General features: G+C 45.1%; 1 protein-coding gene across 2 annotated transcripts in view; it reads left to right on the top strand.

The window, feature by feature from the left end:
• The window catches only part of CHD2 (chromodomain helicase DNA binding protein 2), a 2,197,496-nt gene that overhangs the window by 735,055 nt on the left and 1,437,879 nt on the right, over positions 1-24,562 (top strand). For both annotated transcript variants that reach the window (XM_078683153.1, XM_078683151.1), the window contains 2 exons: positions 14,253-14,377; positions 15,244-15,460. In XM_078683153.1, coding sequence (XP_078539279.1) covers positions 14,253-14,377; positions 15,244-15,460 — 342 coding nt within the window. The remainder of the gene's footprint in view (positions 1-14,252; positions 14,378-15,243; positions 15,461-24,562) is intronic.

Here is a 24,562-nt window from a genome sequence, read left to right as displayed (position 1 = left end):
CAGTGCCACAAACCATGCAATCTATACAAAAATATAAACAGTGCCAGCAACCGCTACATGTATACATACACACGTGCAGCGCTACCAACCCCACCATCTTCTCAGACAAATGCGCAGTGCCACCCACACTGGACGCACCTTTGTAGTTGCACCAACCGCGCAGGCTTGCCAGACACACACCAGCAGTGCAGCCAACCTTGGAGCTACCCAGAAACACGTGCAGCGCTACTGAGGCTGCGCGGCTTACACGAGCGCTGATACCAATCGTGCCAGTTACGTTTTACAGACACGTGTGCAGTGCCACTTACCTCTGCTGCGAGATTTACGTAGGCCCTCAATGGCACCTGTTCCACAAACTTAATAGGCCCACTGTAACCTCTGCACCAACTATGTCAGTTTTACAGCTCACATGTTGAGTGCCAACAGCCCTGTCTTACAGACTCACACCTGCAGTGGCACATATACACACAGTCGTGCAGTGCCATTAACCTGAAAGTTCCACAGTGCACACATTCAGTGCCTCGTAAGATTTACACACACAACCCAAGGCCAACAGTCTTTAGACGCACACGCGCAGTGCCTCTAACCTTGCAAGATGTACACAATTTAATTTACTCTTATTTCCTCGCGTTCACACCTGTGCAGCGCTAGTAACGCTTTGATTTTACGACGAACTCGTGCTTTATGAACGTGTCTTCATATTCACAGGGACGGGTGCGTTGCCACGTAGAACGTGAGCTATGCAGACATAAGTGCAGTGCCACCAACCTTGCAAGGTTTAAGACACACGTGCTTGCAGCGCCACAAGGCTTCAAACGTGCAGACTTTACAAATGCATACAGTCGCAGGGCCGCCATACACTTCCAGTTTTACAGACCCGCGTGCAGTACCACCACCACTAGCACTACCACTACCGGTACCACCACCAGTACTACCACTACCATTACCACCACCAGCAGTACTACCACTACCAGTACCACCACCAGTACCACCACTACCAGTACCACCACTACTAGTACTACCACCACCAGTACTACCACCACCAGTACTACCATTACCAGTACCACCACCTCCAGTACTACCAGTAACACCACCACCAGTACTACCACTACCAATACGACCACCACCACCACCACCACTACCAGTACTACCACTACCAGTACTACCAGTACCACTACCACCACCACCAGTACCACCATCACCAGTACTACCACCACCAGTACTACCAGTACCACCACCACCACCAGTACTACCACCACCAGTACCACCACCACCACCAGTACTACCAGTACTACAGGCACCAGTACTACCACTACCACCACCACCAGTACTACCAGTACCACGACCACCAGTACTACCACTACCAGTACTACCACTACCAATACCACTACCACCACCAGTACCACCACCACCAGTACCACCACCACCAGTACCACCACCACCAGTACTACCACTACCAGTACTACGGCCAGCAGTACCACCACCACCAATGCTACTGCTCACCACCAGCCATCAGTGCAAAATTTCTACAGGCAGTCACGGCCATCAGTACATGCATCGATTGTTACACATCCACAATTAAGTATTGTAGCAATCTCAGTATGGTACACTTTAGTTTTAAACATATTCATGTAAAAACACAGCATGCCACCATTGCTACAATTATAATCTAACACACATAATTCCACTACACACCACATTAACACACTCCATAACACTTAGCAAAAATACATTACCATTTACAATGCCATTAGCTCAAACTCAAATAAATCCGAGCCCGATTGCATTTCTAATGCTTGTTCTGAATTGCTGATGTGCTTTGACTGAGTGTGGCCTGGGCTCCTGCCAACCAGGTACCCAGGGCATATGTTCCTTCCCTAAAACTGTACTGAAACAAAACCCAATTGGCATCTATGGCCACCTGTAAGCCCCTAGTAGTTGGTACCCAAGGTACCCATGGCATGGTGACCAGAGAAGACCCCTGAGGGCTGCAGCACTTATTGTGCCACCCCCAGGGGCCATGTACCCTGGCACCCACACACTGCTGTTGCAGGCTGAGTGCCTAAGTACAGAACTAAAACCAGATTCGACATGGCACTCCTTCCTCTGTGCCATGCCCACAGAACCCACTGCCCTGGCATACTACAGTCACCCCTCTAGCTGGGTGCCCTATGCCAGAGGTGTGGGCACAGGTGCATGAGCCCTGTGCCCCTACAATACCCAGGGCCATTCCTGGGCACTGTAAGTGCAGTGATGCCATTAAGAGTATATGATGCTGGGAGGTTGGCATTACGAACTCCACAGCACCATAATGGCTACACTGAAGACTGACAAGTTTGGTATCAAACTTCTCAGCACATTAATCCTGCACTGATGCCAGTGTGGAATTTATTGTAAAATGCACCAGAGGGCATCTTAGAGATGCCCTCTGAAACCCTAACCTACAATCCACGTCTGGCTGAGTGGCTGCAGAGGCTGCCACACAGCAGACATGTTGCTGGACCCCTGGGTAGGAGAGCCCCCGCTCTCCTGGGCCTGCAACAATGCACATCCTGGGCGAGGTGCTAGGTCTCCTCCCCCAGGATGGGCAGGGGGGAAGCTTCAAAGGCATGCCGCCTCTGTGAGCTTCCCCAGACCATTTGCTGTACCCAGCAACCAGTCCTGCCCCCCACTCTGGCGGGAAGACTGGCGGGAAAAACTACATCAGGAAGGGCGGGGTGCCAACCTTTGCCACCTCCACCGCTCAGGTGGAAGAGGCGAGGTGAAGCATGACCCCGGGCTCCCGCCATCTGGTAGATGGGGAGCCCTGCCCAATCCCAGCTAGGCATCTGCCCCCCTCCCACAGGAGAGGAGCAGGTTAGGGGGTGTACTCACCCCAGGACAGGTAACCATTGGTCCCTGTCCTTGCCCTACCTGTAACGCCCCTAAATTTAGTATTTAGGGGCTCCCTGAACCTTCCTTCCTCAGATTCCAATACCAAAAAGAAGAAAGAAGATCAAGAAGAAGACCCGCCGTGCAGCTGCTAACAGGACAACAACAACTGACTTGGCCCCAGCCCTACCGGCCTGTTGAACCTGGAACCTGCTCCTGCCTAAAACCCGGCGACTCCTGCGGACAGCAACCTTGGGACACCCAGAGGACCTGCCTGGACCCTCTTGAAGATTGGGACTCCCATCAGCAGAGGCTCTGCTGCAACAACCCCCCTGGTGCCAGCCAGGAAGCTCCGGACCAGCCCACTCTGCACCCGCCGAGCCCGGGCCGGGCCCAACCGAACCAAGACCACGAGGACGTCCCCCCAGCGACTGGGACCCGAAGTCCAGTGCCCAAAGACCCTCCTCGACGAACCAGCCGACGCCTGCAGACTCAGAACCAGGGGCCAACCCAACTGCGACACCCAAAGACACCCCTGCACCCTGCGCCCTACAGCCCCCTGTGCCTCCCTTTGGGGTACCTACCGGTGCTTCTCGATCCAAACTTACCCCTCGAAGTGCTGGTCGCCCCTGGAGAGTCTCGGTCCCAGAGCCTGCAGCCTTTGTTCCTTTTTGACCTTTCCCATTGGATAATATTGAGCGCCCGACAGCTCAAAAGCACCCTGCATCCAGCCGCCCGAGTGCAGCTGGCTGTGCCACCTTTGTCCTATCCTACTTCCTCCCTTGCCCATAGCAAGTGATCAGGAGCCCAACTCCCACAGCCGCGTGGCCTGCTAGCCAGCAGCCACCAACCGAAGGCACCCTTCCCTCATTGGATATCATTGGGCCTAACTACCTCTGCACCCGGCCGGCCCGTGCTGCTGGGGCTGAACCTACAGTACTAACCTGACCCTGGGGGACCCCTGAGTCTTTGCCCAGAACCATAACTTCACCAACCAAGTACTCACCTGGAAACTGGTAACTCACTTACCTGTCATTGGATAACATTGACCAATTTTTACTCGGAAATTTTCTAAGTGTTGAGTTTTGAAAACTGAAAATATTCATATAAAATAAGCCGAATTCCGATTCCCGGAGTACTCACCTGTGATCAGGGGAGAAGCCAGTACTGAACCGCAAAAGTAATCCTTACTGGGTTTACTAGTAATCTGTATTTTCTCCGTAGGAACCCATTGTCTGCTTTTCTATGAAATTTCTTCTAAGTGTCTACTTTTGAAAACTTGAAATATTCTTTAAAAATCACACAAAATACTTAAACGCAATTACCTACCTGTTTTGAGTTAAGACCCCAGTGCTGACCCTAGGAGGCCAGTGCTGGGTTACCAAAGTAACGCGATCGTACTTTACCTGCATCCTGAATTTTCTCCCATTGAATAACATTGTCAGATTTCCATTGAAAAGTTTTGAAGTGTGAACTTTTAAAACAGTTTTATATTCATGAAAATTCACTACAGAAACTAAAACGTTTCTGCTAATCTGGTTTCAGGTTAGACCCCAGGACTGAATCTAGGATCTAGTCCTGGGACTACTAAAGTAATCTAATCTATATAGAAATCAACTGTACTTACATGTGGAAAACCCATTGAGCTCAATGCTATAGTGTGTTTTAAGATTGTGTTGCTTACTGTCAATACTGTATTAATTGTGTGCACAAACTTTATTGCTCGTTTGCAAAGTAATTACATGAGAACTCATAACAAGAAAAGTATATTTTTTATAACTGTTGGTTCTAAAAAATAAAACACCTATATCTGTGGATATAAAAACAATTGGCCTGGAGTTCAGTCCTTGAGTGTGTGAAAACTTTTGCTGACTGAGTGTGTACAACACATGCTTTACACTGTCATCTGGTACTGCCTTACTGCGCGACCAAGCTACCACTTTGGAGAGTAAGGTCAGTTCTAACTTTAACCTCTGTTATACCTCTGGGATTGGTGGACTCTATACACACTGTACTTCATTCTAGTCCAGTATATATAGAGCCACTTTCTCACAGTACGTGAATCCGCATCTCCCTGGGATGATTTGGATTACAAGGTTGCGTACGTTTACGCGTGTCTGTAAATGCGTTGTTGCTAACATGTCTGTTTGCACTGAACGCAACATTTCTGTGTGTTTTTGAGTCCAATTAGTTGATTTGAAATCAGGTTTGATTAATTCGTAGAGAGGTTTAACCCTTTCTGCGTAGTTTAGAATGTAAGTTCTTCCGAAATTCAGGAAACCTAGATTGACTGTAAGTTTTCATCGTTTTTGGAGGTTTGAGCAAGCCACATTTCTCTAAAAAGTTTGCTGCCAGGCTTTTGCCTTCACTTGAAAGTTCGTATCCTAAGAATAGGAAGTTGAGGTGGACAATTCTTGATTTTTTTGAAAGTTGAATTTGTACCCTTCAGATGTGAAGTATTATGGTGTTCACCCTGTACAAGTGCCTGTCCAAGTCATCGTCTGTAAGATAGATGTCATCGACATAAGATAATGACGCATCATCATACCTTTGTAGTAACTCTGTTACTCTGGCTGAAAATAACCCTTGACTATTCTTGAATCCCCGGGGAGAAGACAAAAGTGAATTTGTGTCCCCGTAATTGAGAAAGCGGTGGAGTACCTGCTTTTTGGTGCAATGTTTTGACAGAAGAAACTGTTAGAAATATCTAATGTGGTTTTATATTTTTTGCGCACGATGCTATTAATCAGTGCTGGACTGTGTGCATTTTGTACTACAAAAGTTTTGCAACAAGAATTTAAATGTCTGTAGTCCAAAACTAGACGATATGTATTGTCTGGTTTGGAGACAGGAAACGAAGGATTGTTCATGGACGAGGTGCATGTTTCAATCACCCCTTGGTATTCAAGTTGATCTAAGATCTCCCTGATCTGTTATTTAGCTTCTTGCTTAACTGGATACTGCCTCTGAGCAGTAGGTTGATTTTTTTAACTGAATCTTATGGTGAGGGGAGTCCTCATTCCATCCCACATGATTTTTATATAATGCTGGAGCCTGGGCTACAGCCCATTTTCTGGCATAGGTGTATTTTTTATGAATAGGAATATGATTTGAGAAGGCTGGCATAATGATCTCTTCACCATGTGGTAACTCCCTGACAAATTCAGGTGGCCAGTCTTTTTCAGCCAGAAGGATGTCATAACCCTTAGATATTTTTTCCCAAAAGAGAGCTCTTATTTTTCTTGTTATGTCCCCGTCTATCCGGAGTGTTACTTCATATAACTTGTGGGGTACACTAACACTGGTATCGGCAGTTTCAACTTGAATGTATTAATTCAAGTCCACTGTCTCCAGATGATCCTTCAGGATCTTGCGAGCTATGGTAACTTCTGCTGCGCTGTCCAGCATTGTCTGGGTCCACTCCCCGTTCTTGAGTTGTGTCCTCAAGATCCTCGGCATGTCTGATTTTTAGACCTGCTACCTTCTTTTTGGTAAATTGAGTTTTCTTATTTTTTGGAACGTGTTGATCGTCTTTGGACTTCACACATTTTTCCTTGTGTTCTGACCTCCCTCTTCTTTCCGATTTCTGTGAGGAACGTGTATCAGTATCTTGATATCTATCAGGTTTTCTCAAATTATCCCTGTTTCTGAGGTTATACCTCTTTTTAGAGGGCTCTTTTTGAGGAGACCTACCTCTGGACTGAGAATGCTTCTCTTTAGGAAGTGTCTGTCTAGTATTTTCCCACTTCTTTTTAGGAGTAGTGAGTGTGTTGTTAATAAAAACTTTTTCAGGATTTTCTGTTAGTTCAGGCTTTACTGGGTTCCCACCCAAACTATCTCTATCTAGTTCTTCATACGATTTTTCTATTATTCTGGCAAGTTCGTACGGTTGCTCAGTTACATCAAGTTCTTTTAGTTTTTGGCGGATTGCCACGGATGCTGCTTCACCTTTATTAGCTAATATAGCTGACACCTGTTTGAAATCCTTCAGTAACTTCATACCGAGATTTAAAGCAGGCTCTGGTATTACCGCCATGGACGGAACACCATGTGTTTTTGTGTAGATTGCAGCAAAAACTGTACCCCAAGTGTGTCAGTTCTCCAGTTGTGGTGCGATCCCCATTGGTAAACAGATTGTTAGAATCCTGTGTATCTTATGAGGTGTACTATCGGGAAATACTGCCTTGATTTGAGTAATTTTTTGAGCTAACCAGAATGGAATTTGTTCCCTTTTTGTGGGTAATTTACCATGGACCGATTTATATAGTCTGTGGTGTAATTTTGTTTTTGTTCCCCTGATGAGGGGTGTGCTGTGGAATTCTTATAGCAGGTTGGCTGTTAGAGTCCGCATGACATATTGAACCAATTGTCTATGTATTTTAATTAATTGTTTTAGCTGAGCTAATAGTTCTTCACTTGACATTTTTTCAATGTCAGGATGTGGTGTATAGCTGGCTAGTACCGGCCATGTTGCTCCTGGTCTACCTAATGGACTGAGCCTGATAATGTGATTTTGATGTTGTAGGGCGCCTTTAAACGAGAGCTGATGCTCTTGGTAAGTTAGTGGAATTTCAATATCCTCGAAAGGAGTGTATTCCGCTGGAGGTTCCTCTATCTTGTAGAAGTGGAATACATGTGTTCTTTGATTTGCTTCAGGGAAGATAATACCTGAATAGAATACATGTCTTTTATGAATTTGAATTAGAATAAAGACTATTTTGACTTGACTTGAATAGAATACCTCTGTCTGCCGATATTCGTGTGCCTCTATGACAAAAATTACCCTACCACCTCTTGATGATAGGCCATTTTGCAAAAGCTTTATAGCGATGGTTTTCCGTACGTTTTCTGGGATGATTATAGCATCCGCATCTGTTACTTGGAAACCTGTAAGGTTTAAACCTGGTTGGTTTGCATTTACTGCATCTCCACCATTCTCTTCGTCACTATTCGACATTTTGTTGACTGAAAGTTTGCAGAGCAAGTTTCAAGGAAACAAAGATAAGGTGCACAATATTTTGGAACACTGTATCCTTCAACGTTGAACTAAACCAAAACTAATACATAGGATTTTCGTCCTACTCCGTTATGGCGGGTATTTTATCCTTTAACCCACTCCAGACGTCTATTGGAGTATTTTACGGGAAAAAGGGGTCTCTGTGAAAAACACGACTGAGTTACTCTAGTATCTAGCGTTAAATTAGTGCCTTACCAAACGTTGGGTGCCATGTAGTGTAGTTCCTATATTCCCAATAGGTTCTGCACACAGGAATAATATATCCTATAGATGTGACGTAGGACTTAGGTCGACTAGGTCTCTATCGAATATATTAGACTTAATTGTGAGTGCCAGCTAGCTCAGAAGTCACTAGATACTTTCTCGAATAAACAAGAAGGGATTAGTTTCTGACAACCGCATAAACATGATAACTTTGTTTCCCCAAGATAAAACGTATCTTCAGAGTCATGGAAACAATAGATATATATTTCACTCAGTTATTTGTGCATGCTTCGTTTCACCAGAGGTGCAGAGAAATAGATAGACGGGCGTTTTCAATTAAAGGATTTATTGAACAGTCTTCTTTCTTATGCAGAAGAAATTAACTGCTACAATCGTAATACTGGCTGTAAAGTATAATGCATATAGCAAGAAGAATATTATAAAATAATACTGTAAAAGCATGGTATGGTTTCTAAGTCATAAAATACATACATAAATAAATAAAGACTAAAAGTACTCAACTGGTGCTACTTAAATACGCCTACCCCAATGTACCTAATCTAAGTCTAGTACGAGGGAAGGAGTAAGTGCTGTGTAGCATAAGTTTAGTATTCTTTTGCCAAGAATCTATCCAAGATTTCTCTTAGGGTCTAATCCGCTCCGTACCTTGGTTTAGAATGAAGGAGGTCTGGTATCTCTCAGTCTCAGGACTCAATTTCCCAACACCCCACAAGGGGAGCTTGGAAACACTGGAGCTGGATTTCTCGGCAAGAGAAAAGACTGTCTCTCTCAGTGCGTCAGCTGGAGGGTCGGCTTCATTTGGCACTTGCTGTAGCGAGATGCGTCGGGCAAGTAGCAAGTCGAACTGCTCCAAACCACCGTGTGCTTGCTAGGGCAAGTGTGGGCATATTTATACCTTGAAGGTGCCGAGTTTGACGTATAGGTGGACATAATAACGTCATCAAAGAGTCGCAGTTCTTTGAAAACTCCATGAGTTCTTGGACAAATCAGTATTCGAGCAAGGGGAAGTCCCTAACTGCTGAAGCAGAGTTTTCCAAGAAATCCTTGTGGCTTTTCCAAACTAGTGGAAGTATCCATGCCTGTATTTGAACTGCATGGGCTATGTCAAAATATGGTTATGATTTATTTGCCTATATAAGGACAAGGTGATTTATACCTATATAAGGGCATGAATCGGGAAAATTACACTAGGGTCCTAAAATGCTATACAACACCACCTCAAACCTACGGAAGCAAAATTCCAGTGTGTCCTGCAGCCAGCAGCATCAAAAACCCGAAGGACCTGCCCTCCACCCCAAAGACTTTGTCCCCCGTGAACACCGGATTTGTTCACCAACAGACTCTGACTCTGGCCAAATCTGCGCCACTCTGCACCCGACGCCCACGGCCCAAATTAAAGTGGCCCAACACCATAAGGAGGTCTCTCTGGCGATCCTGACCTGAGAGCTGGTATCTCTGACCTGCCTCGCCTCTCTCCACTACAGTATCTTTCTGGAGGATCCCCCCTGACCAGAGCTGGTAAGAAAACCCGACACCAAAAGACACCCCTGCATCTGACGTCCCACGGCCTTGGGTGGCCCAACTGATGATGTCCGAGCATCCTTCGGAATCCAACCGGTGGTCACCTCCAGAAGATCTTCCTCCCCGAGCTCGCAGTCTTTGTCAAAACTGGAGAACCCCCATTGAATCCAACAGGGCACCAACTCCAAAACAGCACCCTGCACCCAACCACCCCTGCGCTGCTGTGGGTGTACTTTGGGTGCTAACGCGGTTCCCCCTTTGCACTGACCCTAACACTAGGAGCTCTGCTACCACAATCCTGTGGCCTGCTCGTGAGCAGCCACCTACTTGGAGGCCCATTGGATAACATTGGATAACATTGGGCCTCAGCACTATGCACTCAGCCACCCTAGTGCTGCTGATGGTGCTTTGAGAGTGCATTCTTGACCCTGGGGTAACACTTGTTCTAACCGCAGAAACTCAACCCCAAAGACCAAGTACCTACCTGTTAACCGATGACCTCATTTCTCTCCATAGGAATACACTGACTGTTTTCCCTTAAAAATGTTCTAAGTTTGGAGTTGACTTGTATGAAAACCTGAAAAACTACAACTCTGCAAAACTGATTTTACTTACCTTTTCTCTAGAAAATGTCCCAGTGTGATATCTAGGCATATCGAGTAGAAAAAGTAGCTTTAAAAGTAATCTGAAAAGTAATTTCGACATTTTGAGTTACTTGTATTTCAATCACTTGCATTTGAACTTTCATTCAATTGTAAAACAGTGCATAAGATTTTGTTAAGCATTTATTTCACTTACCTATGCCAGGCTTGGCTTGTTTCTAGAAATAAAATAACTTAACATTTTTATACAAACAAAACTGGCCTGAGTTCACACTTTGAGTGTGTGACATCATTTGCTGATTTAGTGTATACGACAAGTGCTTAACACTACCCCCTGATAAAGCCTTACTGCTCGCCCACACTACCACAAATAGAGAGGAATGTGCTATCTTCCTTTACCTCTGCCTACCTTTGGGGTTCCACTGGACTATGTGCACACTATACCTAATTTTGGTATAGTATATACAGAATAGTATATACAGAGCCCCAGAATCGTTGTTCGCGATGAATGATGAGGTAGATAGGGTATTAGAAGTCTGGGGAACCAGTGAGGGAAGCCAGACTTTCTTGTCCCATACTACCGAGATGCATACTGCGCTTTTTGAACGACTAAAACTGTTCTTCTGTAAACCTGCTAAGAATAGGAAAGGCAGGAACAAGAAAGCTGTAGGGTGGTTCAACGACAAGTGTCGCCACTCACGGAGGGCACTGGGGTTAGCCCTAGGTGCAGGGGACCCAGTAAAAGTAAGGCTGGCACGGGATTCCTATAGAACATCAGTCAAAGAAGCTAAAAAACTCTGGGAACAGGCAAGATGGCAGGAGCTCAAGGAAGCATGCGTTTTGGGATACGTATAAGTGGAACAGGGGGGGATACCGGAACCCCCGCAGAATAATGTTGCCCATTATTTATGGGTGGAATATTTTAAACCCCAGTATGCTCTCCTGGATGATGAACAGAACATCGATCCGATCAACCATACTATTTTCACTAGTGGGATATTCACACTAGTAGATGTGGATAGGGCATTAGATACCATCACACCAGGCCGTGCCCCTGGAACGGATAACATCCCTGCGGATGTCTTCCTAAATTATAAACCTTCTTGGCGTCTGTATATCAGATATCTAGCATATGCAATTGCCTGTGGTGCTCCAATTCCGGCATCCTGGAAAGGGTCGGAGATAATTCCAGTATTTAAGAAGAGTGACAAATCTGTAGCAGCTAATTACAGACCAATTAGTCTTATAGATTCCATCCAAAAGATTATGGGTAGACTGATTTTACAAAAACTTCAGTCTTGGATGGAAGATGAGCAAATCCTTACCCCACTGCAGCCGGGTTTTCGACCCCTTACAAGCACTATTGACCAGGTCTTCGGTTTTATTAATATCTACTGGAAGACAGTTGTTCTGAGGAAAGGGGCCTTGTACGCGGTATTTGTGGACCTGAAGGCAGCCTTCGACCTAGTGCCACGATGCAGGCTGTGGCGCGTGCTGGGTGAGATGGGGATGTCCCCTGAATTATTGTCTCTGATCGTCCGCTTACATGAGGGTAACCATGCACGGGTTCGGTGGGGGCCAGGGGTGAGGTTACAGAGTCATTTGCCGTGAACAGAGGAGTGCGTCAGGGATGCGTGCTCACACCTACCCTGTTCTCACTCTTCATAAACGGGGTGGCTGATTTCCTCTCGGTGGTCCCCACCAATGCCCCTGTGCTGGCGAAAGATCACATACCTATCCTCATGTTCGCGGACGACACTTTGATAATCTCCAAGACTCCCAGCGGTCTGCAAAAAGCTCTAAGTAGGTTCGAGGACTTCTGCACTATCCGGGGCCTTGTAATTAATACGGAAAAGACAAAGTTTATGTCATTTAACTAGCATAGATCTTTCCGGGGCAAGGTATACATGAATAATGCTCCTCTTGATAAAGTTGCAGCCTTCACTTATCTGGGAGTCACGTTACAGGCAGATATGGGTGGTCTAACCAAATTAATGTAGCCACTTTAAAGCATAAACAACAGGCCGGGATTCTTGCAGCTAAATTTAAATCCTCTTTCTCGAAAGCTCTGTATGGAGCGGAGCTTTGGGGGTTCACGAACTCATCCACCCTAATTGCAGCTGAAAACTCTTTTCTGCGAAAGGTCACCAGTGTTCCAAAAAGTACACCTATGTGCCCACTATTGCTAGACCTGGGAAGGAAAACAGTAATGGACTTGGCGAAACTTCGCCCTCTTCTATACTGGCGAAGATTGTGGTGTACGGTAGAACTTGCGCATTATGCAAAGGGGCTCAAAGATGTAATGGATGCAGACTGTTTCCATAAGGTTAAATGGTTGAGAGAGATAAGGTCGTTGTTGGTGAACCTAGGTCTGAGAGAACTATGGGACGACCCCCATAATGCTCCTTTTCCTTCAAAGAAAATTTTGAAGGAGATGTACTGGGATATGGTAATGGTAACAGTATGTTCTAAAGGTACAGTAAAGCACTTGACAGGCCGGTACCTAGAATTCAAGATAAGGCCCGCACTAGAACAGTACTGGGACATCATTGAGAAACCCTCTGATAGGAAGCTGTACTTCCAGCTGAGGGTTGGTACCCTACCTGTTATGACATTCACCAGCAAATGGACAAGGGTTACCGAGAATGTATGTTCAAGGTGCCATGATAGAGAAGAAACGATCATTCATCTGTTGTTTTTTTGCCCACTGTATAAGAAGCCTCGTGCTATGTGGGTTATACCTATTTGCAAGCTACTAGGTTTTAGAAGGCATGAAGAGGCGTTGAGAGTCCTTACTACGGATCCAACACTACCAATAGCAATTGCAATGGCCACGTTTTTAGGATGGGCTTGGTCTATCCGATCCAGGGTGCTTCTCTAGGTCCATTGAATTGATTGATCTTTAGTTTCAATGTTACCCTGTATTACATGTTATGAATAGGAGTTATGAAATGCTTGGGGCTTAATGTGATTGTATGGAATTATATTAAAAAAAATAATAATAATAATAATTTTAGATTCATTTGATTCGGCAGTTTTCCAATGTTTAATATCTTCTTAAAATGTTTGTAGATTCAAAATATTTTTATATCTTAAATTGTATGTTGTAATGTATGTGTTGTGCTTTTATGACAGCTCTATTGAATAAAGCTATTTTGAATTGAATTGAATATGCAGATCCCGCTTTCTACGATGATTTAAAGCAAATTTTGCCTTGTGTGGTATTTTACCATTAAGGCCACCATCTGTGCTACTTAGATTCCTAAATTCTTAAAAGTTGGTTTATGTGTATCACTCAATTCAGTCAGATAAATAAGATGAAGTATATGTGGAAAACAAATAAACTCCTCATACCATACTGTAAGAGGTAGTAATATCTCCTGGCCCCCCAGAGGAAAGGCAGTTGATTAGTCCCTGCAAACTAGAACTTAACTCCATTCCTGGATGACAGTTTTTTTTTGTTCATGAAGTTTTACTGATTGCTCTGAAACACTGTTCGAGACGGAGGCGAAAAGGAGTATAAATATAGGCAAACTTGTATGGACCTGCAGAATGACTCATGGGCACATCCATTGCATGATGTACGTATGTTTTATACGGTACCTGCATACAGTTTGAATGTGTTTGTAGAGTGCAACTGGAAGCATACACCACCTTAATCTTAGTGAGATACTATTGCATATAATATGTATGTAAGTAGTATTTCTATTGTGTAGACTTGGCCAAAAGCTAGCAGAGCGCTGTACAGGATCAAAAACAAGCATACAGTCAAACAGTGATGGGAGAGATAGCTATAATATATTAGCAATTCATTCAATTAAAATGCCTCCAAGGCTTTGAATAATAGTTTATTTCACTAGCACATAAAATTAATCTTTTTTCCACAAAACTATCTTCTGTGCCAGTACAATTGAATTTGTATGTTTGATGCCTCATAAGAATGTTCTCATTGAGAAAACCGGTTGGTGGTAAATGTTTTTTTTTAACACTTGTATCCTCTCTTTTTTTATGACTAGGTCCTGAGACAGCGACCTAGGTTTGTTACTTTAAAGAAACAACCTTCTTACCTTGGAGGTGAGAACCTGGAGCTCAGGGATTACCAGCTGGATGGCCTCAACTGGCTGGCCCACTCATGGTGCAAGTACGTGCAGAGGCCAATATCCTTTTATCGGGTCATTTGATATATGTACATGATCGGATAGCTGTTTTATGATTCAATTGAATTTTGCAAAGAGTTGGTCTGCTATCTCTCTGAGCCATGGGAACTCGAACAGTGCCTGAGTTATAAAACTCTGTAAGGCCTAAAAACATCTTGGCTTGTGTTCATGTTCAGAAGCGAAGTGGCATAGTATTTTGGGGTAGGGCCAAGGCTTAAGGTACGTCACTGTTTTCAATGGCTCAGTGAGAGGAAAACATTGGAATAAAATGCACCCAATGCACATATCAGTGTTTAAGTTTAATTCATGTTTTTCATTCATCGCTTTTTACCTTTCATTTTGTCTCCCACATATTAGATAATTAAGGCCCAGTGTTAGATAAAAATGACTGCTTCCTGCATACTTTCATATGTTTTTGAGTACATAAAAGTTTGAATTACAAGTAGTCAGTGGGCAGCAAAGGGTTGGAATAAGTGCAGTAAAGAAATTATCAGAAAAAATACTAGTGAGAAGGGAAATGGGATGTGGAAGCATTTATGATTATTCAATACAAACTTCAAAGAGGTGAAGAAAAGGGGGAGTAGCGCTAAACAGCATTAAATCTGTGAAAGTCTGTTTGTTCAGCGTTCACCTAGATTTTGTTGTTTTTCATTTATTTTTACCTTTTGGTTTGAATGGGGAGCATGGAGTGATGAACACGATACAAAAGCATGTTTTCTTCATCACTTCCTGTCAACTTTTAGGTTATTCTTTTAAATGTTTGTTTTAGTCTGTTGGCTACATCTTTATACTGATATCACTATATGATTAAAATGTCTAACCAGTTCATTTCTTTGTTCTCCACTTCCAGGAATAACAGTGTTATCCTTGCTGATGAGATGGGTTTGGGAAAAACCATACAAACTATATCATTCCTCTCCTACCTGTTCCACCAGCATCAACTGTATGGTCCTTTTCTGTTAGTCGTCCCATTGTCTACTATTACTTCCTGGCAGCGTGAATTTGAGATCTGGGCTCCAGAACTGAATGTAGTAACTTATATAGGAGACCTCCTGAGTAGAAACTCGGTATGTAGCTCTATTTTATTGTATATACATGTTTGTCAATATGTATGTTTGTATGAATGTGCTTCACACTTGAAGGAACTGCAAAGCACTGGGCTAAACACATATATGATTGAAAGTATCTGTTTCCTCATCCAGCTTCCACTCGCCCATACCCCCAGTATCATCCTTTCGTTTTCCTCCACATGCAACCTATATATTAACAGAAGTTCCATTATGCCCCCACACTTGTAATTTTCAAATTAGATTACTGTAAATGTTTACTCACTGGATGTAGGAAGCTGACATTTTATGTAGTGTAGCAAAATGAGGTACACTAGGTAGAAAGTCCAGAAGAACCTTATTGGCTTACAGGGCTTAAATTAATCCCAAATACTCTTTGTGGTAGTGTGGGTGACCAGTTTAGGTTTATCAGAGGGTAGTGTTAAGTATTTTTCGTACATACAAAGTCAATAAATGAGACACACTCAAGAAGAAACTCAAGACCAGTTTGAAAATAGCAGATTTTAATATAATTTTAGACACCAGGATCATCGGAATTGGGTAATTACTTTAGAAGTTATCCATTTTTACAGTAAAATCAGTAGAAAAAGACAGCATGAGCCTCAAACACAGTAATATTAGCCTATGGGAGAAACATTCACTCCGTAGTTAAACTTACAGACGACTTACCGGACTGTTCTTCTGGACTTGGGTAAGTAGGGGCCAAGGTCCAAGAGAGCATCAGCAGTTCAAGTTTACTTGCCCTGGCGCAAAGGTGCTGTACGCGGTGGTAGCCTTGAACGCTACCCGCTAAAGTCAATAGGAAAAGTATCTGTAAAAAAAAAATCTGCAAGTGGGGACTGGGGGACCAGTCCAGCAGAACCCATGGTGGAGGGGTTAGGTCTAAAGGGTCTCAGGACCACAGAGACACCATCGCTTTACTTGAGCCCGAGCTGGGGTGCAGAGGTAATTTGTCCGGGTCTGTGAATTAGCGGCTCTCATGGTTCTTGGTGTTCCTGCAGAAGAGGTAAAAGATGCACCGCAGGGCCACTCTTGATACGGAGCTGGCCTCTCTTGAAGTCTCTCAACGTGCAGGTAAGTTTTGGCGGCGGTGGTGTTCCGACTGAACACAAACCTTGGTGCTTTCAGCTGGCTCAGATACCCCGGGTATTGGTGCAGGGGGGCTTCTGGAAGGTCTAGAGGGTCTGTACTTGCCTGAGAGCAGCTGGGACTGACCTCTGGAAGCCTAAAAGTCTTTTTTCTGGGGCACTACTCCCTCGGTGGGCCCAGTGGATTGCCAGAACGTTGTAGTAGACAGATGTGGTCGATGCCTGCTGGTTCAGGGAAGTGCTCCTTTACTCCAAGGGAGATGTTCCTGGGTTGATGAGGTGCTGGGCAGACCTGCAAGGGTCTGGGGAGGCTGTTCGCTTTTGTATGAGTTGGCGTTTGTGATTGTTGGGGTAGCAGCAGCCAAGCTGGGTTTTGATCCAAGTTTGGTGCTGATCTATAGTTCTCACGTCTTCGGCTCTTCTTTACCCTTCTTCTTTCAGGCAGACGAATCTGAGTTCCTGGTGTTAGGGGGCCACCTCAGTACTAAATATAGGGCTTGTTAAGGGGAATAAAGGGTAGTAGCCATTGGGCTACTTACCTCTGGCGTCACTACAACCCCTGTACAACCACTTCCTGTGGGGTGTGGGCATAACCCTGTCCCAGAATTCCAAATTCCATCAAAATCAAGATGGTTGACTCCTTCTTTCGTGGAGCACATCACGTAGCCCACCTTAGGGGTGTGACAAGCCTGGAGGTGCAACACTCCAACTTACATAGCTAATTCCCCACCTGTCCTGGTGCCAAATGGGCCTCAGGGCAGGGGGTGGCATTCTTCAGGTCTAGAGGAAGCTGGGGTTGCATATCAAAGGCGGCAGAGGCTTTTAACCCACTGGCTATGGTATGCAGATTCACTAGCCATCCTGCTGGTGGAGTTTATAACACCTTCTCCAGAGCAGGCATTGTTTCCTGAGCTCAGAGAGCCCTGGCTCTCACCTACAGGGGTCAGATACTAGTCTGTGGTGGCAGGCTTGTACAAGTCCAGTCAGTCAGCACATTAGAAGACTAGAAGGGTTCAGTAGTCAACTTTAAGGTTCCCTCTGAGTGCCTGTCATAATAAATCCAATACTGGAATCGGTATGGCTTTATTGAGACAAGGTGATTGATACAAACACCATAGGTATCATTAAAGCCATTGCATAGCTGGGAAACTTGTAATGTCCAGTGCCCAGTACATACCTTAGGATGGCTTCCATGGTTACTTTCAATATCTAGTAATAGAACTAGACCTCACAGGGGCATATCTACTCATGCAGATGTGTCCTCACATAAAATACAATGTCCCTGAGTTAGGGCTCCAAGGCCTGCTGTGGGGGGTGAATTACTTGTATCGTAAGTAGTGACATTGGCATGGCACACAGTGAGTGTGCCATGTTGTGTTTTCGTATATGATTTGCACCATGCCACACAGCCTGCAATGGTAGTCTACATGCAATATGCATGGGAGTCCCTTAGGGTGGTATAATACATGCCGCAGCCCTTAGTACCCATGCCCTAGGTACCAGGGGTGCTGTTTACTAGCGACTTACTGGGGTCCTAAAGTGTGTGCCAGTTGTAAATGTAATGTAAAGGTATATTTATATAGCACGGCTATCACTCTGAGGAGCATCTTGGCGCTGTAACGGAAGCCAAAAGATTGAACCCAAAGCTGGTTTACAGCTAACGGTATACAATAGGAAACCAGATCAGAGTTTTGTCCGGTGCACCAAAAATCCAGGTTAGAAGTGCCTTCCTGAACAGAGACTTGGATGTAATCTAGCGAAGTTTTGGAGGAAGTTTATTCCATGCCTTTGATCCTATCACTGTAAGCGATTTCCTCCCTTCGACACCAATCTGAAGGCCGGAATCTTCAACAGATTAGCGTTTGATGATCTTAAACTTCAGGAGAGAAAATAGCACTTAAAACCAGTTCGAAGATATTGGGGGCCTGAGGAGTGGAAAGCCTTAAAAGTGATGATAAGGACCTTAAACAGGACGCATTTGTGAATTGGTAGCCACTGCAGAATATCTAGTGCTGCTGATACAGATGATCTCCTGGGCCACTTCAGTACTATCTGTGGCGCCGCATTCTTGACCATCTGAAGCTTGTGCATAACAGATCTGTTAGTTCCTGCATAGAGGCTGTTACAATCATCCAGCTTGGATGTAATAAGTGCAACAGCAACAGTTTTCCTAGCTGAGATGGGAATCAGGTTGAAGAATTTATTTAGGCTTTTTATGATGTGGAAGCAGGTACCTGCAACTTCCAATGTTTGCTGTTTAAAGAATAGGGTATTCCTAGATTCCTAGCCACGTTTATTGTGTTTGGGGGGGACGGGGTATTTTCTGGCCACCAAAGTTTAGACGAGAAAAAGTTTTGTTGGCCTAAAGGTAGAATTTCGGTTTTTCCAGAGTTACACCTCAGGTGGTTAATATTCATCCAACGTAGTCGTTTTGAGGCATTTGCAGAGATTTTTTTCCGCCTGGGTAGTGTCATTATCCAAGACCACAGTTAGCTGCGTACCGTCCGCATATGAGATGGTGTTTATGTTAAAGGATGATATTAGCTTAATCAGAGGGGCCATATAGGCATTAAAAAGGGTCGGGTTAAGGCTCGAACCCTGGGGTACCCCTGAAATAATTGTCTTTTCTTGAGAATTATATTGGCCTAGTGTGATCACTTGGCGGCGATCTAGCAGGAAGTTCTTTATCCACTCCAGGACTCTGCCGAATAATCCAGCTGATGCGAGACGGTCTAATAGAAGGACATGTGAGACCGTGTCCAAGGCAGCCGACGGGTCTAATAACACCAAGACTGCTCTCTTTCCCTGATCCAGGGCTGCTCTTAAAGTTTCAGTTGTATACAATAGGGCAGATTCTGTTGAGTGTTAGGCTCTGAAACCTGATTGATTAGCGTGTAGCGTATTTGTTTTCTCCAGGAATGTTGTGAGTTGACTGTTTACAAATTTTCCGGTCAACTTACACAGACTGGGTAGGAGCGAGATTAGACGTAGATTGGAAAGCGTAGTAGGATCCGCTAGTTGTTTGTTTTGGAGTGGTTTTACCGCAGCAAGTTTCCACTCTATTGGAATCTTGGCTGTGAGATGCGAGGAATTTATTATGTTATTTATATTAGGATTCACAATGTCAATGAGTGCGTGTAAAAGAGTGGGAGGGGGCAGGGGTGGAAGGGAGAGCCCGATTTAATGGACAGAATCACCAGGCGCGATTCTTCCATCGTAACTGGCTTAAAAGTTTGCAAACAAGCTCTATCTGAGCCTACAGAGACTTCCTTGTTTATGGCAGAGAGAGTAGAGGAGGGGAATTATTTTCATAATGTCAGAACTTTTTCTTCAAAGAAATCTGCTATGTTATTACAGAGGCTCAGAGAGGGGGGAATCTCTTGTTGTAAGCTTTTGGGATTTGTAAATAGATTAACTATTTTAAAGATCTCTTTCTGATTGTTATTGGTGGTTTTAATAGCCTCAGTATAGTATACTTAGTTAGTAGTTTTGATCAGTTCATGATATTTTCTCAGAGCTGTTTTGAAATTATTAAGCTCTTTTTTGTCGTAGTTTCGCTGCCATCTGTGTTCTAATGACCTAACGTGGCCTTGCAGTTCTTTCACGGATTGTGAATACCATGGGCCAGAGGGTTTCTTTTTAGAAGGGCTGAGAGACGAGATTGGGGGAGCCAATCGATCTCTCAGGTCGTGCATCCACTGCCCAAAGAGCCGGTTGTCTGCTATAGGGTCTCCTGACATGTTGGGTCTGCCCGTAAGAGACTTTGGAAGGAGATCTGGATGTCCTATTAATTCCTTCCATCTGGCCTTGTCCTGATGTGGGGCCTTGTTGCTATCCCTAATAGGGGGCCTATTCTTCATAATGAGCTCGAAGGGAAATAATTTATGGTCGGTCCATGTTTGATGGACAGGGGGCTTGACTGTGAGGGTTTCCAAGTTAGAACAGATACAGTCCAAAGTATGGCCTGTACTGTGTGTGTGGTAGATAGGGAATTTGAATTTTTAAGAATTTGTAGAGCGCACGTACACTATGCAGATTCTTGGCGCTAGGGGTTATTTTACTGGGCAGGGAGGACACAAAGCATGTTGTAGGCCAAGTACGTCCATTATCTCCTTGGAGCAAGTTGCACCTGGATCCTTGTATGAGTCGAGATGTAGATTGACATCGCCTAGCAAAGTAAAATTAGAGAACTTGAGAGCTAAGGCGCTAACCACCTCTCCAATATTATCTAGGAAGTCTTTATGTGGTCCCGGAGGGCGATACATTAGTGCTCCTGCGAAGGAGAAGGAGTTATGTAACTGAAGGCAAAAACTAATGCCCTCTGCTACTTTCAAGTCAGGTAGTTGGTCTATGGTGCACCTAAAAGTGTCACAATAGATAATTGCGAGGCCACCCCCACGTTGTTCAGATTTATCTGACCTCTAAATGAGATAACCTTGGGGGAGGGTGTTCACAATGTCTGGATTGCACCGGGCCTTCAGCCATGTTTCGGTCACGAAGAGGCAGTCCAGGTTGTCATTAACTATTAAATCATAGATATGCAGAGCGTGCTTGCACATTGGCCTTGCATTTATAAGGCCACTGCGTAGGCCGCTACGCATGTCCTTCTCTATAACTATAGGAGCTTGTGTGAGTTTAAAGGCCTTTTTGCAGTTCTTGCAGCTGACCGGTCCCTCCCATTTAGCAGCATTTAAAGACAGGTGACAGTTTGGTAGAACATTATTTAAGGATAGTATTAGTTCCCTCGTGAGGGGCTGTTCTGACCGTGGAGTTCTAATACAATTAGACCCTTTTACCTGTTTTTTAGGAAAAGAGTACTGGCACTGGGGCCTGGTTGCAGGGACCCAGTGCACACAAGTCTAAACCATCAGCACCAGTGGCAAAAAGTGTGGATGACCATGAAAAAAGGGCCACTTTCCTATACCACTCATCCCCTTAAATGAAAGAGAATGAAATTAACCTTACCTAAGAGAGTCTTCATTGTCTATGTGGAAAAACCTGGAAAGGCCATGTGCATTGGCATGGTCAGTCCTAGGTCTGTGTTACACTGTAAAGTCCATACCCTGTAGGGAGATTTACCACCTCAACAGGTTTGGATTTTCCCCTTCATTTGCATCAGCCATCTGAGAGACCTCTGGTCAGTTGAACAAGGAAGTGATTCTCAAACATTTAGGGTCTCAACTTCTTCAGTGGCCAAACCACAGCAAAGACTTCCCTCTCAATGGCACTCCAATGCTGTTCCCTGGGGAGTAAGCTCCTGCTAATAAAAGCAACTGGATGCTCCTAGCCATCCTCGTTGGTCTGTGATCGAACTGCCCTTATCCCATGCTCAGAGGCACCAGTCTGTACAATTAAGAGCTTTGTGTAATCTGGGGCTTTTACTTTCTTGGGTTGTTTCGTGGAGGTCAATTCTGTGAGTGGGGCTAAAATAGTACAATGCCCCTCAACAAAACCACCTTTAATACACAGTCAAGCCAAGGAATGCCCGGACTTGTGTCTGGGTGGTTGGAGCTACCCAGTCGAGAATAGTCTGGATCTTGGGCTGCAAGGGTTTAACTTGGCCTGCACGTACAAGACTAAAAGACTCTAGCTCAGCCAGGACTATGTTCACCAGGCAACAGCAATAAGGGAAGAGGTAGAGGTAATAACAACAACCGCTCCTCTTCCACTCCCAAACAGTGACTTCCCTCTGCCTCCCCTACAGCATTCCACTCCTGTGGGGGGCAGGCTATCCCAGTTCCTACCTGCCTGGAATTCCATCACAACAGACAAGTGGGTAAGACAGATTATCCAACATGGCTACTGCCTAGAACTCACAGCAACCCCCCCAAACATACCACCCAGGCAGCGTCCAATGTCCGCAGAACACATAACTCTGCCTCAACAGGAAGTTGCCCCAGTATTGGAACTTTCATAGATTCCCATGCTTTGTATCATTCCCCGTCGTCGGAATGGGAGCCTGGGTAGTATCACAACCATAGACACAAAAGAGAAAAATAGGCCTAGGCCTCATCTCATTTTGTATCCTATCACCCTCTTTGTGTAAAAGAGACCAAACTTTTGTCAGGACCAATCAGAGCAGCCTCACCCCATAGAACCTTCCTGAGAGAGCTCAGAGCCTCAGATTTTTCTACCGCACGTTGTGCTAGGGAGTCTCCACTGAGCTCTGCTCAGTTTTTCTCAATCTTATTGGATTATTTCTTCAATTTTTTCTAAAATCAAGACATGTCTGACAAGGAGAAGAAGGCCTTATTCAGGTCCTGTGCCTCTTGTGGGAAAAAATGACTTTTTGTGGAAGATAAGCATGATAGCTGTATTTATTGATTATACCCGGACCACAAGACCGCAGACTGCAAAATTTGTAGAACCTTCTCTACCAAGACACTTCGTGACAGAGAGGGTCGGCTTTTGACCTGGCTTCAAAAGATGTAGACTCGGAAGGAGGTGCTCTAATCAGATGAAGAGGATTCAACATCTCTAGCGTCCTCTCACAGATCCAGGAAGAGGGGTAGGTCTCCCCCTGGTTCTTTTTCAGCTGAGCCCCCTCTTAAGGCCCCTCATAAGATCTCTGACAGGTCTGAGAGGGCTGGTCCCCTTCAATCTCCTCACGGAAGTGAAAAGGAGAGGCAGGGACAGGCTGCTGGATTGGTTACAGCCTCAAAGGACAAGAAGGAGGTTCCTATCACTTCTCCTCCGTCCAAAAAGGAAAAAAACGGTGACTAATACTCTTCTGTCACTCCAGGAACCGGGCCGGAGAAAAAACAGCGTCCGTCGACGACGAAAACATCAAGCACGTCGACGACGATTGCTTCTGTGAAAATTCCCGCTGTTTCCTTGGCTCCGTCTACGGGCTCGTCGTCGGTAGCGATCTCCACGTCGACGACTTCGTCGTCATTCAAGGTTCCCGGTTCGTCGACGATAGCTTCTTCCACGTCGACGACGATGAGCTCTGGTAAGGTGCTGTCGACGGCCTCGTCGACGACGAAAACTACGTCGACGACGACAACTTCGACGTCGACGCTGATGGTGATGACGACGAGTTCGTCTACGAAGCCGTCGACGACCATGATTTCGTTGACGAAGGGCGCGGTACCGTCGACGATTCCATCGACAATACCGTCGACGACGGCTCCGTCGACGAGACCGTCGACGGGTCAAAATTTTCCACTGCAGAAGATGAAAATTACACCGGAAATGACGTCTCCGCGACGAGTTTCGTCGCATCCACCGACAATGCTTCTTGATGATGAGTCGGAGGAGGATGAGGATGAGAGTGGCCGTTATTGAGACGCCTACAGTTCCTCAGACTTGAATGTAAAATTGCAGGAGACTGACACGGAGGACTATTACGAGCATACAGGTGGCCAACAGTTGCATCCCTATGTTCCACAAGAGCGACGTCCACCTGGTTTAGGGCAGGACATGGTGGCCATGCCCGCCTCTCTGATCTCTGATCTTCAGATGATGCTGCAGGACTACAGAAACCGGTTTCCTTCGGAACCTTCAATGCAGTCTGCGCAACCTCCACCTCAGGTGTTGCCACAAGCACAGCCAGTTATCGGTCTGCCTCCTTCGCCAGTGGTGCCCCACACGCCACCACCAGTAATACCTATGGTCCTTTCCCGGACACCGGATCCTGAAACAGCCAATACTGTCCAGCATGATACCTCTTCGGACGATGATGCTGTGCAGGTGGATCCCTTGACTGATCCATTGCAGGACCCAGACTTGGATCAGGGTGACAGTGGGCTACAAGATCCAGACGCCACTGGTCGTGATACTTTTATCTCCCCTCCAGTTGATATAGGGGGGGTTCCATAACCTGATGGAGAGGGCGTCAAAGAGGTTTGGACTGCCGATTACGAGAGAAGAGTCTGAATTTTTCCTCCATGACTTCAAGGAACAATACAGAAGATCTGTCAAGTCCATTCCCATAATTGAACATGTGTGGGAGGAAGGTATGAAGATCATGCAAAATCCAGCCACGATTATTCCAGTTCTTCCCAGACTGGAA

Source organism: Lissotriton helveticus, chromosome 3_1 (assembly GCF_964261635.1).
Source record: "Lissotriton helveticus chromosome 3_1, aLisHel1.1, whole genome shotgun sequence".
Lineage (NCBI taxonomy): Eukaryota > Metazoa > Chordata > Amphibia > Caudata > Salamandridae > Lissotriton > Lissotriton helveticus.
This window is presented reverse-complemented; position numbering and strand designations above follow the sequence as displayed.